This window comes from Dasypus novemcinctus, chromosome 17, assembly GCF_030445035.2.
Source record: "Dasypus novemcinctus isolate mDasNov1 chromosome 17, mDasNov1.1.hap2, whole genome shotgun sequence".
In the NCBI taxonomy this organism is placed as follows: Eukaryota; Metazoa; Chordata; class Mammalia; order Cingulata; family Dasypodidae; genus Dasypus; species Dasypus novemcinctus.
The window spans coordinates 13,489,610-13,507,490 of record NC_080689.1 but is presented as its reverse complement, the minus strand read 5'-3'; the positions used below and the strand labels follow the sequence as shown (position 1 = coordinate 13,507,490).

The 17,881-nt window shown below is 37.6% G+C and overlaps 1 protein-coding gene across 1 annotated transcript in view; it reads right to left on the bottom strand.

Annotated features, from left to right (window-relative positions):
* Positions 1-14,943, bottom strand: part of SLC5A7 (solute carrier family 5 member 7) — a 28,271-nt gene extending 13,328 nt beyond the window's left edge. The window contains exons 1-6 of the mRNA XM_058278294.2: positions 14,647-14,943; positions 13,157-13,385; positions 8,738-8,851; positions 7,812-7,967; positions 2,537-2,685; positions 1,048-1,191 (exon numbers count right to left, since the gene is read on the bottom strand). Coding sequence (XP_058134277.1) covers positions 1,048-1,191; positions 2,537-2,685; positions 7,812-7,967; positions 8,738-8,851; positions 13,157-13,334 — 741 coding nt within the window. The 5' untranslated portion in view covers positions 13,335-13,385; positions 14,647-14,943. The remainder of the gene's footprint in view (positions 1-1,047; positions 1,192-2,536; positions 2,686-7,811; positions 7,968-8,737; positions 8,852-13,156; positions 13,386-14,646) is intronic.
* Between the last annotated feature and the right edge of the window lie 2,938 nt (positions 14,944-17,881).

Genomic DNA, 17,881 nt, shown 5'->3' with positions numbered 1-17,881 from the left:
CTTACTTTTCTGAATCTCATCATTTCCTCCATATATTGATACTCCTTGCAGGTTTAATTATATACACATGCTATTTAATCCCTTTCTCCATTCAATTCTTAATTGTAAACCATTCCAGAAAAGGGAGAGCCAATACATTTCTTAACAAAGTCCTCCAATTCATCACTAGAAATACATTTGTTTTCATCTTTTCCCATTTCCTTACCAGAATATTTTTTACTGTTCAGACACACTGAGTTTGAGTGTCTTAAATCACAAAATGTGAAATCCTAAAATATTGTGAATTCTCTAAAGAGGAAACCAAAATTTTTCTTTAAAATTTGATATAAAAGTAGCCTATTTCTTACTTTGCTCAAAGAGTGTGTTCTTTTAATGCATTATCCATCTTATTAGCAAAATTTGGAAATCTGGCAAGTTCATGTGGTTTTCCCTTCCTCCCTCAATCTGTGACATGCCCTTTTTTCATCTATACCCATCCCCTCTCTTTCAGTGCCTTTGACAGCAAGGTTCCGCATGTTTTTAAGCCTCTGGCCTCCCAGGGCTTCTCTCTTGGCACCTTGTGGGAGTGACAACTCTCTCCCCAAATTAAAGTAATTTAGTGCATACACTTAGGGCCTTATGGCATCACTAATTTGCTTATTCTGTTATCAAGACTAAATGATTTATTTATTTCAGAAGAAGGTGACTTTTAACACCTTCATCAAAAGACTCATTACAGGCATTTAGGTTACTTGGATGTCAGATTGGGGGCAGTAATTGGGGGCTAGTTTATGAGTGCCTTTCCTTAACTTAATTTACAACTGGAAGGGCTTATGCACATACATAACAGCATGGGTGCCACTCTTTTAAGACTTATTTGCTCTCCAACTTTGCCATTAATCAACTATCACAGTCAGTAAGTGGCTCCTCCCTTCCAAAAGAGAGTAGTCCTTTCAGAAGTGGCCATGATGCAGTAGGTAAATTTTACCTGTAAAAAGGAAATATGTAAAAATGCTTTTGATTTTAGGAATGATTAGACTCAAGTCCTCAGGGAAGAGCATGACTTACCAACAATAGAAAACTATCAAGCCAAGTGTAGACTTCAAATGACTCGATGGTTCCCAGCCAGGGCGCCTGGTATTTGGTATGCACAGCAGTGAACCCTATGTCAGTAACTGCGGGATGTGACAGTGCAAAAGGTACACAGATCCACTGTAACCAAAGAGTGACATTAGAGCGTAAGGCTATGGTTTACTTTTTTAAATTAGAGCAGTTGTATTTCACAGATGAACCTGCAGAAAGTGCCCATATATAGTGCCCTCACACCAATATTAATATTTTGCATTAGTGTGGTAACTTTGTTACAACTGGCAAACCAATACTATTATAATTATTTTATTAACTATACCCCATGGTTTACATAAGAGTCAATCTTTGCGTTGGATAGTTCTATTTTTGTTTAAAATCACTCTTTTGACATACATACAATCTAAAATTTCCCATTGCAAGCACTTTCAAATAGTAAGTCTTGTATATGACTGGTTTATGCACCTATTTCATAGGAAAAGGAGCCATGAATCTTTAGTCCTAGCTTGCTCAGTCACAGGGCCTTCACACAAAGGCGTTGTCCCTGCAAGATGCACAATGAGATGATATATGAAAGAACCCATATAGTCCTGAAACAGAGTGGACACTCCATAAATAAGTTTTCTTTATCCTTTCTTTGACGTTTTAAATGTTGGGATTTTATATATATATTTACAGTCTTCATGTTTTAACTGTGAGTTTGCAAAGAATCAACCATGACTAAAATATATTCATGACATACGAAGGTGCTTTTAATCTAATAAAAATACTTTTTTTGCCTCATAGCTATACAGTACCATTTGCTTAATAAAACACATATGTATTTATATTTTCTAATTTCATCTATGACTTATAAGCAATATATAATAAATCTTTCTGGTGTCTTAAATAATTAAGTATTTTTTTTTTCTTTTTAGATCCCAAATAGTAATGATTAATATTTGAAATCTACAGTTTTTCCAACAGGATAATTTTTGTTTTGTGCGCTATCCTATAACTTAACCAAAACTATTAAAAGGGGAGATTGAGAGAACTGTACAGGTTAACAGTAAAATTTAAACTGTTTAACTCTAAGAGTATGTTTCCTTCAAAACTCAAAGATCTCACACACATTTCCATCAAATCTAGGCATGAGGGAAAAGAAGACCTAGATCTTTCTAAGAATTGAACTGAGTAAATCTTTTCCTGTCAAAATCTAACAAAATGACCAAGGTTTTTCATATAATCAGTTCAGAGAAAATTTAAAATTTTAAATGATTCTGTGACTTACTTATTATGAAAAATAAAATTTCTCCTAATTTTTTGTTGTTAGTATAAAATAGCATATTATATTTACAGAAAGAGAGAAAGAAAAGAGAGAAAGAAAGAAAGAGAAAGAGAAAGAAAAAAGAAAGAAAGAAAGAAAAAAGAAAGGAAAGAAAGAAAGAGAAAAAGAAAGAAAGAAAGAAAATCTGTGGATGATCTCACTTACCAGTCCTATGAAAATGCAAAAGAGCTGAACAACATCTGTGTAGGCCACAGAGTAGAGACCCCCCACTAGGGTGTACAGAGTGGCGATGAGGGCAGACACAATAACAGAAGCATGCACGTCGACGTTGATGATCACGCTGATAGTGGCCCCTGAGAAAATCAAAACGCAACAAAACACTGTGGCCAGGGTATTCAAATGGATTCTGCTTCTTCTTCAAGGTTATATTAAAAGTTCAGTGACTGCAGGATATTTTTCCCTGTGTCATATGAATGTATTAGATGGATGATAGCTAAAATGAATTTTCATATTGAAATTTTAACATGTTTCTATCTCAGTAAATTGAATATGCAGATATATGTGTGTGTGTTATATATTTAAATACTCTTGTCTGAAATTAGTGCTTTGATCACTATTTTTGTGATGGACACCTGGAATTAATTAGATGATCACATATTACCATGGAATACTGGATAAAGTTAATTGCACTATAAGACCTTGGAATAATTTCACCAACTTATCTGAGACTCTGACTTAAATATATGCAATATATTTACTGACATCCAGGAGAACAGCAGCCATTTATAATCAGCATGACTATCCATTTCCACATTTTAAAATTGCTATTCAATTGCTATTTTACATTTACTCTGCTCCCTGCTAACCTTTGACAGGTGACAAATTGTAGAAGATACCAAGGTTTGAGACCTTGGAAATAAGAGATTGGTAAATTCTACCAATCAAACTTTTCTCTCTCGAATTTGTGAAAGATCACTCTTATTTTATTTAATTGGTGGAATATATCAGCACTGCTCATAGGACACCAGTATACTGAAGAGCCCTAAGTTTTAATATGACATATTTAACTAATTATTATCATCAAAATTTTAAACTTGTTTTAGAAATCAAATTTATATTTCTTTTACTTTATAACTTCGCTTACTATGTTTATTGGTGCCTATATTTCCAATGAGAATATTATGTTATAGGCAGTTTAATTCTGGGTCTGACACTTCAGATATCAGTTGTTGCTTCTATATACTCTTGCTTCATCATTCTTGTAAGGTATATAGTTTTATTTCACATTATTAAACTCAGCAATGATGGAAATGCTAACATATGTGCAAGAAATCTGTGGGTTTTGCGTCATCAATTGCAGCCTCCTATCCTACACTCCACTACCAATCCTCAGTTGGTATGCTAATAACGTACACAACCCACAAGAGATGAAAATTCTTTATCTCAGACAGAAACATAAGATACTTTGACCTAAGAGAGCAATATGAAATTTTTTCAAGCAACATTTTCTTAGTGCTTTTACTGTGGTATTTAATTTGTTGTGTAAAAATCAATTAAAAGAAAAACTTGGTAAGAAGTTGGAGAATGAGGGCAAGGGAAAGAAGTCAATTATTTATAAGTGAGATTGGGTAATTGCCTATATTGGTGTTTTATAGGTACTTAACAAATAAATTTTTTACTGAGGTTATTTACTTCATGTTGAAACTTCTGTTGCAACTCTGCCATTCTTCTCTCAGTGTAATGCTCCCATTTAATTACAGCAATTCCAAGTCATAGCCCATTAATTATGGAAAGTTCAATTATTGCCATACCCCAATTGAATGCTATTTTATCTTCCACACATTATTTTAAAAACCATTAATCCTGGGCCTTCAAAGAGTAGGAAGGTTGTATGATATAGAAGAAAGATAACTGGACTAAGACTCTAAATATTAGGTCCTGAAACTCTGCCATTTGGTGGTAACAGTGATTTTAGAGAGGTCTCCCTTCTATTTTTCTTCTTTCATAAGTATATTGTGAAAATCTAATGAGATAATAGGAAACTCTAAAAACTCATGTTAGGATAAATGTAAGATACTAATATCATTTTTAAGATTGGGATGGATTTTTCTCTATTTTGTGTATAATTTGATTAAATGCAGTGAGTAAAATCAAAGTTATATATCCAGATCTGGTATGAAATATTAGTTTACTTATCCAGCTTAAAAAGAAATATATTGTAAATAAAGTGAAAAGGTATAAAAAGTTCACTGAATTGGAAATGTCAGAGTAGTAAATCAACATTTCTTTTAAGATTTAATGTTTATTTATGTTAAGAAGATAATGTAAGACTGTCCTATGATTTAGTGGTGAGCCTTGCACAAATACAGTAAAGTAGTAATGAATCTTATACTTTTCCATTCCTAACTGTTCCAACTTATTTTTAATAAATGATAACTTTTAATCATGTTGAACTAACACTTTTGAATATAGATGTTAATTTCAAAATACACAAACACACACACACTCTTCTCACCAGAACATATATTTTGAGCAATAGTAGTGGTATTTTCATACATGTTGCTTGATATATGTGAGTATGTATGCGTGTAGAGAGAAATTAACATGTTTTCCAGGTATATGTTGAAATACACAGACATAGGCACATATATATAAAATGACTAATTGTAACAGAGTTCAGAGTTTAGTTATTATGTTTTATATTTCCAAGATACTTTAGGGGCATTAGCTTATTAATTCTATTTCCCCTTCAGGGTTCTGTTATATAAATTGACCTCTATTCATTGAGAGTGAACATTTTGTATTTTCTGTTAGTCAACCTACTCCTTCCTTGATACCTCTGCAGGTAGTTTGTTCTTAAAACCAACATTTTCTTGTGTTGAATCCAGTGGCAAATAAACTCCCACTGATTCTTAGGTAATGAGAGCAAGGTGGGAGGTGTATTTTCACACATAATTTCATTAGGATATAAGAGCAGTGGTAGTTGCTGAGTATTATTAGATAGCCCCAGGAAGGTGCAGCATTTTCCAATGAGTTATTATGGTTTTTATAACTATTAAATTCTCTTCTTTCTCACACCCAAGTCACTCCCTCAATTCACAGTTTGAGACCAAGAAAATAATACATGATTATTTGGAGGACTGGTGGGATGGGAGGGGAGCATTGAGAGGAAAGCAAGGTAGCATAAAATAATATCTGACATAACAGAGGCCAGCTCTGACAATAATGTTGAAGTCAGAAGATGAATGTGTAATCCAGAATATATAACACAGAAGGACATTCATCTATCTTACTTTTGCTCTGACCACTTAGGGTCTGGACATAGACTTAAGACCTTCATTTCCATTTGTAAAAAAAGATGGGGAATGAGATTTACATGAATGCCTGGGTACCAAAACATTGACTTAGCCAGCTCTCTGAAAAAGGTTGTGGAGCTTTCAACTCTGGCAATCTTCCAGAAGGAACTCAAACTCAGTAGGATGGTTCACATTTCCCTTGATCAAAAGGTAGGGTATTGAGCCCAAAGATCTCTCATGATTCTACCAAGATCTCTTTTTTTTCCCTAAATCTTACAAGTGGGCTGAGACTCTAAGGGCCAAGGACCAGTTTTCTCATAGCTTTGTTATCTTTACAGCAAGTTAAAAGAGTCTAAGCTCATTTCCAAATCCCTAAGCATGTCTAGAACCCAATAATTTTCAATGTAGTGGGATTACAGCGAGGAGAAAGGAAGTGGTTTTCTCCTTTTTTGAAGATAGTATAGCTATAGACAACTCAGTCATTCATTGTTCATTCATTCATTTAGGATAGGGTTAAACTGTTAACAATATATAAATTTTTCCTTCAAAAATTCTATAATCCATTTTGTAGAGTTGGAAATTGGGCATAAAATAGATAAATAGGCAAATAACCATACAAAGTGATAAGCCCCATGAAAAGAAAATACGAGATGCCTAAGGAGGCCCATCATAAAAGCACTCAGAAACTTCAGAGATGACTGCTCTGAGAAAGGGAAGTCTGTGAGACAATCTGAAGGACCCTTGGTGGCTAGCCAGACAGATGGTGAGATAGGAAAAGAGGGAGCATGAGCACAAAGCAAGGGCACCCGGGCTTGCAGTGTCAGAGGAAGAGAGGAGAACTACAGTTCTGGAAGATGGAGTGGGTCAGGAGGGGAGGGGAGGATGAGGGGAAGAGATAATCAGGGCCTACATCCTAAAGGGTCTCGTAAGCCCTGGTGAAAAGCTTGGTTTTAAGCAGGAGAGGGACATAATCAGGTTTGCATTGTAGAAAGATGAGCCCTGGCTGTCAGGCAGAAAGGCTGGGAGGAAGGGAGAACTTCAAACAGGGAGATTGTTGCACTAGTCAGGTGAGGAGGCTGGCAGTGACCTGGCCTGTAGCAGGGCAGCAGAAGGCAGAGGCAGAGGCAGTGGTGGGGATGGACCAGGGAGACGTGACAGAGCAGCCTGACGGGAGCAAGAGCGCACAAGGGTGGAGCCAGAGCTCAGCTGAGTAACCTGCAGGACATGGGTGGATTAGCGCAAGGTGAGGCAGTGCACAGCTGCACAGCGGTGAGCCTCAAGAGCCTCAGTCTGCTCAGATGTCCTCAACTGGCCACAAACTGTGTATCTCTAAATTTGCACCTTTAATATTAGATTGGAGGCAATGAGAAATACAGGGATGGGGGAAAGTCTTGAAATCCTTTTTTTACCATATTTAATTTTCCCAGTTATAAACCATAGCATTTTGGCTAAAATATAATATAAATTTCTTGAAATATTTATATTTGGTTCGAAGTTTTGCCCTGTGGCTTATGGTGTTTACCTATTCTGTTGGCAGAGGATTGTTGATATCTTGTTCTGAGGAATGTTATTAACTATTGTGATTGACGCTGGGTTTTATATTTGTTTTTAAGAATGCATACAATACCTTTCTTTGAGGAGTTCAGATCAGTTTACATGTTTTTATAGTAATTAACTTGTAGCTATTAGTAGGAAAAGCAGTGGGACATAAAAAGTTCTTGGTTCACAAAAAAAGGAGACTTATTATTGGGAGAAAGTTAAGATATAAATCTTTGATTTACAATTTATTTGGCACCAAGAATAGGCAATTACCATCTCTCCTGGACCCTTGTTCTGAAAAAATTCTTTTAAATAAACTGCACTGCTTTTATGCTTAATTAATTAATGCTTTGTTCAAAATCATACATGACTTTCAAAAGCAACTTTTGATCATTATACAATAACCATGGTTATCATCTTAATGGCACAATTCAAACCATAAACAGATATAGTTGATATCGTATTTAATCTCTATGGCCATAACAATGTAGAATTTCGGGAAAGCCTTTATGAGTATAAAGAGCTTCCATATAGGTTATAATTTTTAAAAATTCTAAGACGCTAAAGCTGAAGAAAAATAAAATCGTGCATCTGCTATTCAGTCAACCAGAGAGGCACAGCTAGAAAATTGGGTTGGCCCTTACCTAAGGCGGAGAAAATTGCTGCAGCCCAGAACATTTCCCCCATTAGGGCAGGGATAAACAGAAGCCCACCCATGCGTTTTCCGTAGATCTGCTGAAATGGGTCCAACATTGTCACATATCCCTTGGAACGCATAGGTTTTGCAAAGAACAGACCACCTAAAAGAAATTTATGAAACCATTTTAAAGCCATAGTAAAATTGGTTTTTGTTAGCTTTCTTAAAATTTCTCAAGGGAAATGATTTTTAGAACACCTATAGATGTTGGGGAACCAATATGAAATATTCTGTGAGTACAATACCAGTAAATATTTAGCAACAAGAATAAATGTCTTCATGCAGTTAAATGTGTTTGCATCCAAAGGACAATTAGATGGCATAGCTGAGGTGTGTGGATTGAAAACCTGGACCAGGCATAGTGCTCACTGCAATGTCTTGATGTATTTGTATTATCTAGCATAGTACTTAAACATTTTGAATGAGTACAGAATCCACTGAAAGTGTTTTGAGTGCAAAAAAAAAAAAAAAGGAGGAATTCTATATCTGTTATATAATATCCTGGACCCTTTATTAGATTGCTTTAGAAAAAGGAAATTCAGGTTCAATTCAAGTTGATTCACTTTTAATGACATATCCACACTGTTTTTGAAAGGAGTAAAATATCATTATGTTAAGAAATTCAGTGTTTTAATAGCCATGTCACCAAGGGATTTTTTTTTTTTCGTGTTCCACAATCAAAAGATCATATAAACCAAACATTAGTGTTCTGCTACTTAGCAATTACTGGTAATAGCTACTTCGAGATTCCTGATAACAATTTTTTCCACAATAGTTATTCACATTGCTTGACTTGTTTTTTTCACTTTTTATTTATAATCTCATTCTTTATGGTTTACTGAATGAGTCACTGAGACTTAAACCTCTACTTACCTAAAATCAGGCTAAGAGAATATCCAATTGGTGCCTGAGCCCAAGCTAGACCATAATCTGGTACGTACACTGCTTCAGCTGTCCCGTTGATATAACCTCCTCCAACCCAGGTGGCTGAAATAGAGTGAAGAGTGAAGGAACGACATCATCTTACCTATTCTATCCTAGAATACTGCCGTAGCCACTAGCCTTATGTTCCTGTTGAATACTTGACAAGTTGAGAAGTTCCAAAAATGTGATAGACTGAATTTTAAAGACTTAATATGGAAAAAGAGAATGCAAAATGTCTTAATAAGTTTTGTATTGATTACATTTTGAAATGGAAATGTTTTAACATATTGAGTTAAATTTATTAACATTAATTCACCAATTTTTATTTTTTAAAGTGTCTTGTAGAAAATCCGACATTACATTTATGATTCACATTATATTTCCTTGGGAGATTGCTGCCCTAGATGTTTTCAAAATGCAATAATCGACACTTTTTAATGAAATTACTGTTTATCATGGAGCCTGAGATTGAGATCATATACACTATATCATGACTCATTTCGTTCTTAATTATTCCAAAATCCCCATAACAGTCAATATCTTTATTTCAAGTCCCTTCCGTTTTAACTGTATTGATCTCTTTACATTGATAATGACTATTTTCCTCATGGAGTGTTGTGTATGTGCGTGCGTTCGTGTATGTGTGTGTATATGTGCATTTGCTTTTAATCAATGCAGTCTTTTCTTCAGCACTCTAGGGCATGTGATTCTGGCAGATATGATCTGCATCACAACTAAGTTGTACTTAGTATCTTAAATTCTTGAGAGAGTCAAGGAAGGAAATACATGACAATTCTAATTCAAAATGTCCTAAAGTCATTTTAAATTCGCTTTCTTTCTCTCTTCCCAACTACCTAACAGAATATAGGACCTTGACTAGCGCTCAGAATAATTTAATATATTGACTGTATTTTCAATTCTTTATTCTAATGTGGGTTTTTGGTAAAATATGTGACAGTTCACAGGAAATAAGAAATATGTCTTCTTCAGATATTATTAATTAAAATTTTTGTAGCAAAATAGCATGATGGAGGAGTGAGGTCAAGAACAAAGGAACCAAAAAAAGAAAAGAAAAAAGAAAAAACAAACAAATAAACCAAACCAAAACAAAAGTAAACTGAAAAAGAAAAAAACACATTTTGGTTAAACAAGATTGGGCCAAGAATAATCTACAAATGCTACCATTTTCTCTAAGAAGACAGTAGTTGATCCTTGCTAAAATATTAAGGTCAACTCTAACTTAAATCTTTGCAATGTATATACTTTTAAGACTATAGTAAAAATATTTAAAAAGACCCCTGTGTAGAATTTTTATATATTATGAGGGACATAGACCCGTAAGAACCTTGATTATCAGATATGATACTGAAGCTAGAGTATATCATCCCATTGTGAATAAAATTTGGCTTTTTAGAGATGAAGTCTCTAAAATCTCAAAGTCAGATTGTAAATTAGTGAAAAAAATAATACATATATAAAAGTATCTTAAGCATTTCTTTCAACAAAAAGCTCAGTAGAGATAGAATGTCTATGGATTAGCATTGTTTTTTAAAAGGTTAACATGAAAATATCTTGCTGCAAAGGAATTTTAAGTACATTTAAATGGAAAGTTTTATGTACCAAATCCTGAAGTGGACACATTTGTATTTAGCGTATGTCACTCCCATTTTCACAGTATCTTTTACGTAGATTGTTAACAGATATCAAATGCTGTTATTTGTTTTCTCATTGTAAGTCCTGCTGAAATTCCAATTACATGCCTAGATTTAAAAAGGCTTATGGATTTCCTTCTTTAAAAAAGGAGTTTTGACTGGCTGTAAAACTAGGATCTGAAGAAATAAATTCTTGTAGGCACAGAGCCTGAGGCTATTTTCCTGGCCAAGCAACTGAAACTGCTAACACACCAGCAACATTTCATTGCATAAAGTAAATGGTCTGATGCTTGTACAAGCGCAAAGCTTATTCATGATCATTTTTCATTGTGTAGGTCTCCTGTCCCTTGTCCAAAAAGAAAATTGATGCCAGAGCAATTGCAACTATTATAATATAGAAGTAGAGATTTAGTCACTTATTTTGATTAGACAAAGTCTCTCAATTTATTAATTCAGACCTTTCCATGCCACAATTTGCTCTGTGTTTGCATAATTTGTGTCAGATATACGTGTGGGAACAAGAACTCTTTAAACTATATGCATTTTTAAAGAATCAACATTTTCCGTCTTTGTTATTTATCAAATATATACATGTTAATGAATTCGACAAAGTTTAGAAAGTCTGATTTCAAATTTAAATGAATTAAGACATTAACCAAGGTTTTTAGTGTGTGATCTAAAAAAGGAGAAACTTTAAAACCTGAGATAGACCATATACTTTAAAATAAACAATATCATAATTAAAATATTTTCTAAAAACTTTTTAATCAGTCTAAATGCTGAAAGCTCGAAGTATGAAATAATATTCTTATGGACTATTAACTTTAATATCAAACTAGTGTAACAAGGCATTACAATGAACAAAATGCTTTCCTATGCAGCAACTCATTTCTTTCTTTCACCAGGTTTTTAAGTTAAATCAAAATCTGTTTTATTTTGATTTTCTTCTCATTTTCTTTGTAATAGGACAAACTCTGATGGGAATATAATCAAAGTGATTTAATTTCACTTTAGATACCTATGTAGCATCTGGATCTTTAAGGATAAAAGGAAATGTTTGTGCTGTAATGAAAAAAATGAGAAATGCTGATACAAAGCTGTGCATTCTGCTGTCAGCAAGTGGAAAATAAAAGGCATAAGAACTGTATCAACATTTCAGTTCATTTATCTGCAGGTGGTAGGTTCATGGATGATTCTGACTTGATTCTTCAAACTTTTCTATCTTCCTAATTTTCTATATTATGTGTCTAATGTCTATCATTAGTAAACGAAAAATGTCAGGAAATCACTTGCACAATGCAATTTGTCTTATATTTGTGTGTATATAGAAAAAATGTGAAACAGAGCATAGAGGAAAGACCTCTTCTTTACCAACTCTGCACTTTTATAAGGGGAGACAGTGAGCTGGCGGGTTCACGTGGTCCACTGCGACAGAGCCCTGGGCTTGGCTGCAGGAAGCTCTGGGTTTGGTTCTGCCTCTGATCTTTGTTCATAATGTAAACCTGGGCTCTTCGCTTAGCCCCAAGGCCTTTCACAGTGGTATAATAAAGATAAAATGAAACCATGTGTAATTGGGGAAGAGTTAAACAAGGATAAAACATGGATATCTGAAATGTAAAATATATTATCAATAAATTATCCCAAAATATAGTAGTTTTCAGATGGTCCAAGTGAAGGCATTCAAAACATGGATTTAGTTCTCATAGGTCTGTTTGGTAAAATATTTTTATGCAAAGTGAATCATTTTTAAATAGCACTTCAGGACTGCAATTAGGTGTCATTTGGTAATCACCTCCAATGGGCTATATTTCCATGGGCATTCAGAGTTCCTGTTGGTATGGCTTATGTTGCTGTTTAAAAACATTGTCTATGAAAGACAATATGTGTCATTAGTGAATGTGTATCAAATAATATTAAATATGCAATTTTAAATTGTCGTTTCTCTGAATTAATTTCAATGACCAAGAACACAGAAGGGAAACACTGCACCACTGATACAGAGCCATCTCCAGGGCAAAAGAGGAAAGAATATCTGCAGCCCCTAGAACAAAGAAGGCCTGGATGGGAAAAAGGCCTCCAATAGTGGCTGGGGATTTGCGCTGGGACACACCCCAGCTCTTTTCCTTTTATATCAGAGTTCCTGGAAATGAATTTTTCAGGGCTGCACATTCATAAAATGTGAGGGAATTAGTTTATTAATGGAAGAATTAGGTTTTAAAACAGAACATCTATCCATTTGTGCCTGAATTGGATTGTTCAGGTTAAAACCCGTCACTATTTAGCATTCTTTACCATTTACCATTTAGGACAACTAAAAGTCAGAACTTCATGCATGCATTAATAAACACAATGAAACACTGACTTCATCATATTAAAAGGATATGTAACTTGTAAGGCTGGGGCACTTTTTTCACTTGCATTCACCTTTTTGTTTTTCAATCTGTTTTGACCCACTGAACAGTGCAGAAACCCCAGATTAGTTTCACTGCTATTCCATTCAGTGATTTATTGTAAAATCATTTTGTTCAAGTACTTCGACTTGAAATCAGTTTTTTTAAGTTTTAAATAGATGAAAATTATTTTTAAAATATCTAATTAGTGAACCAAAAGAACAAACAAAGGACAAAGAGCAACATTGCTTTGTCACTCTGAAGTCACATGCTTTAGACTCAGAGAAGCCAAGGAAGGGGCAGGCAGTGTAGGCACCTTAACATACCTGTCATAGTAAATCCGCCCACCAGCAAACCAATATCTCTGCCACCAACTATTATGGCTTCGCTGCGTCCTTCTGTACTGCCACTGTTTTTGGTTCTCCAGGCAGCCCATATTCCAACCAGCAATATTAAAAGGTAGAACACAATGATAGCTATCAATCCTTCCACATGGAATGCCATCTTTATCTCGCCGTCCAGGTTCTTCTGCAGCTGGCTACTTCATTAAGACTTCTGAAGAAAATAGATTATTCCAGATCAGCCAGGATTCAAGCATACACAAGCAACCAGGCATAAACTAGGTGCTCCTGAGAGATCCTGTGCCACTTACAGAGGAGTATGTTGAAGTCACATGCCATGTCACAAGTGTTAACTATATTATTCTAAATTTGGTTCATAATTTAACATCGCTTTGAGTTTTCAAGAAATAGAAATATTTTTGAAATACCGTTCAACAATCTTAATCATGTTCTGTTTAATAAATTCTTTCAATTTAAAATCAACCTCGTCCTAACTCTTACAAGAAGTCACAAAGGGTATGGCTGTATTTGCTAACAGGAGCTAAGTTACTGTTTGTTAAAGGAATTATTGGGCAATGTCTTAAGTGTTTCATAAAGGACTATTCTGAGAAATATAACATTCATTCATTAATTCATCCATCCTTACAAACAATTTCCCTGGAATGGTTCCAAAAGTAATCTGATAAGCAAACATCTGAAGAAAAAAACTTTAGGAAATTCCATTTTAAAGATGCCTCAGTTGGACATTTTCAACAAGTTACTGTAGCAACTAAAGGCCTTTTTCGTTGTTGTTTAAAGGCTCCAATCCTTTGATGGAGTCTTCTCCATCCTCCTTCATTCCTTTCATCCACCCCCCCCCCCCAACAGTAATCCATTAACCATATGCAAGTATACAGCACTTGTATACAATAAAATTATTTTAAAATACAGAATTGCCTAATAGAAAGTCAAGGGCATTAAAAATACGACTCTTGGAAGACAGATGTCGATTTCTAACGCCTTCCTCTTCTGGAATTTCTGTTCTCTTTTGTTTATTTATTTTCCCTCCTGACCGCGTCTATTTCCTGCACCCCACTTCACTCAAACAAGTTTTAGGGGCAAACTCAGATATGTGTGCGCGCAGGCGGGTAGCGAGACCTCGGGCGGAACCACTAGCTTCCCTCGTAGCAAGTGAAGCAAGTGAAGCAAACGAAGCGCTCGCGGGGTTGGGTGATTCCCCTCTCCGCGAGGAACCCGCCGGGAAGTTCTTTCCTCCAGGCGCTGTCGGGGATCGCCCGCGGCCCTTTGCTCTCCCTCCTTGCGGCGCTTTCTTCCCTTGCTGGTCAGCACACCCGGAGAGCCTCGAGCGCTGGGCAGTAGACCCGCCAGCGCTTCCCCGCCGCCTCGCTCCGCTCCTAAAACGCCTGGCTGGGTCCCCCACAGCGTGCCCAAGACCGCGGGTCCCCCAGTGCTCGGGATGCGGGCTCCGCTCCTACCTGCCGTGGTCCTGGCGCGCGCGGTGCCGCTTTTCCGTGGGGCGGTTGAGTCCCGGAGAATTGCTGGGGGGGCGGGGGGGGGGGTCTATGCAGGGGTGCGGGGCGGCGAGGTCAGGGTGCAATGGGGTGCAGGGCCAGGGTCAGGCGGCCCGGGTCGGGGTCCAGGAGGAGGCGGCGCCCGCCGGCTGCCGACAGATCCTCGCCGCCGCCGCCCAGGGTTTCGGAGCGCGGCAGAGTTGAGCGTGGGGTGTGGGCGGGCGTGGCGCGACGGGGAGGGCGCGTGGCGCGGCGCGAGGTGGCGATCGGAGTATTAGGAAGGTCCCTTTATAAGGGCAGCAGGCGGGGGGAGATCGTCAGAGCCCGGGAGCGGACGTCAGAGAAGAGTGGTGCGGGAGCTGGCGATGGGGACGGCCGAGGAGGGTGTGGTGCGCGTGACTGGGGAGCGGGTGCGAAGGGAACCGCGACCCGCACCGGCGCGGCAGAGGGTTAGAGGAGTGGGCGAGGAGGGAAGGGGCCGGCGAGGAGCCTGGGTGCTCAGAACTGCGCGGCCACGAGATCCCCTGGGGAGGCCGAGCCAGTAGCTTCCGCGCCCACTTTCCTCCAACAGAAGAGGAGGGCGTGGCTCCCTGGGGTCGTTTGGAATTCTAACTTCTCAGTCCTCGGGCTGGAGGCAGGAAATGGGAAGACCGGGCGTGAGGGGTCTCAGAGAAATAGATTTGCAAGTGAAGCAGGTAGAAGTCCAGTATAAAAGGAGGGATGTAGGGGTATTATCTCCCCAGTACCGTTTCTCGAGGGGTCTCTCTCCCTGAAAGCAGAGACGTCCTCTCCCACCGCCTTCCGTGGGTCTCGGATTGGAGGCTGATTCCGGCTCCACCTGCGGATGGTTTTCAGGGAGGTTTGGGGACTCATTTTAAAATGTATACTCCTTCCTCTTAGAAATGGGGTTTGAGTGAAAGACTGGAGTAGTTGTCCAAAACAGCAATGATGTCATCACATAAGCCAAACAATAGCGGACTAGGTTCCTTGCCCTCCAAAATATCCTCTTCCAGGGGTGATATACGAAGTTGTTGTATTTGTTTTAACTATATCATCTGTCTCTATCTCTGTGTCTCTATATCTATGTACCTATATTTATGTCCATATTTATCTATCCTTCTAAATATCTACCCGTATGCCTGTATATACATAGCTATCCACCTAGACCTCTACACCTATACCTATATACATCTATACACTTAGATCTCTGGATCTCTAGCCATAGAGCCATGAGCCTTCTGGGCATCTCCTTTCTTCCACCATTTCCATATAGCACCTTGCCAGGCTGTAAAACCATGAAATATGAGTATATAATAACTAATAGAATAAGTAAACTTTACTTCTTAACTACTGTCCACCTGTCTCTAGGCACAGTTAGAGAACAGCTCCCTTTTACTTACACTGCCTTTGGAAACAAACTTTAAAATTTATATCACTACTCCTTTGCTTTGTTCTCTGTAAAACAATGAAAACAGGAATTAAGATGGACCCAAAGGCCTGCCTCCAGAGTTATAATGTCTGATTTATGTGATTAGATCACTGCTTTTCTGGACAACTCTTAGATAGCTTTTCAAGATCACCATGATTTTAAGTGAAGGGTTAATTTAAGGAATTCTAAGGAATTGACAGAGGGAAAATGGAGAGGGAATTTCATTGAATCACTCAAGTATTTTTAAGCAGACTCATTCATTCATTCAATGCTTTTGTTTTTGACATCTTTAACTCAATTTCTGATTCTGGACTTTGGCCACAGGTTAATTTGAATCTTCTCTGTTAGAATATACTTCAGGCAATGATAACAAAAAGCCGACAGCAGTAGCAGGACAAGCATGGGCACCGGCCATGTACGAAACAGTGCATGGGGTTAAATTCAGGAAGCTTGACTAGAATCCAGAGAGGGGCTACAGAGGTAGATGTTCTCAGAGAAGCATTGCCAAGGCTTTTAAATAAAATATTGGGAGTACAGCCAGGGCAGGCAGCTCTCTGTGGGGTTCACCTAATCCACTATGAGAAGCCCGGCTTGCCGGACTCTAGATTTAGGGCCAGATCTTGGTAGGGACAATGCCCTTGATACGTTCAGGCTTGACAGAACAACTGTCCTCATGATAAAAAGCACCAGTTGAAGATGACAACGGCTGATGTATTGAGTCTACTTCTGGGGAGACATTTCCTCATTTACTTAGTCCTTTGAGCTCTTGTGTCTGATCCAGAAATGACGTATATGTGTGAGTTTCTCTTCTAAGATATACATTCCCAGGCACGCATTTCTCTTTTGTCTTTAGTACACATTTCTTCCTCTACTCTCCTGAGGATATGGATCATGCTCGAAATGTGAGAAATTGGCTTACATTTTAGTAGGTGATCAATTCCAGCTTTGGGGGGTAGAACAGGGAAGCAGGTTTTTGTATTTCCAATTCCTTCATTTATTTAACACACATTTTCCAAATGTCTTTTATGGACCAACGATTGTCCTCTGTACTTATAACATACATGGAAAATAATATAGTCCTTGCCTTCAAACAATTTATTATCAGTAAAAGGAGGGAAGGAGCAGATTAGCATAGTCCCTACTTCAGTACTCTCTTAAAAATGCTGGGAAAGAACTATCATATCTATATAACACAGATTTTAGGGAAAACATACAAAAAAAGGCCTTCATCAGCCTGGAGCAGTCTTCCTAGGAGACAGTGAGATTTCTTTATTCAACTAACACATGGCAAGTACCTACTGTGTGCCAGAAGTTTCAAGATGCTGGGTATATATTCAAGTAAATGAGACGAGAATCCAGTCCTCAATGAGCTAGGACCGCAAAGTCTGGGAACTTGCTAGTATAGTTCATGGGGCAGCAGCCTCACCTGGAAGTTTGTTAGAAATGCAGAATTTTGAGTCCAGCACAGACCCGCTAAATCAGAGTCTGACAAGATCCTCAGGTGACGATATGCATGCTAGAGTTTGAGAAATACTGCTCTAGGGATGTAAAACTTAGTTGGAACGAAGTGTGGAAGTTCACTGAAGGATAAAAGAGGTTAGGACAGCATGAACAGAAACAAACCATGGTCAGGCATACGGGTTTGAAACTTGTGGCGGATTTATGAAATTGTAAATGCAATTGCCAAGAGTCAATATTTTTACTCACTGGGATATCCAGAGTCTGTTGATAAGGAGAATCATTTTGATAAGTGATCAAAAAACCAGATAT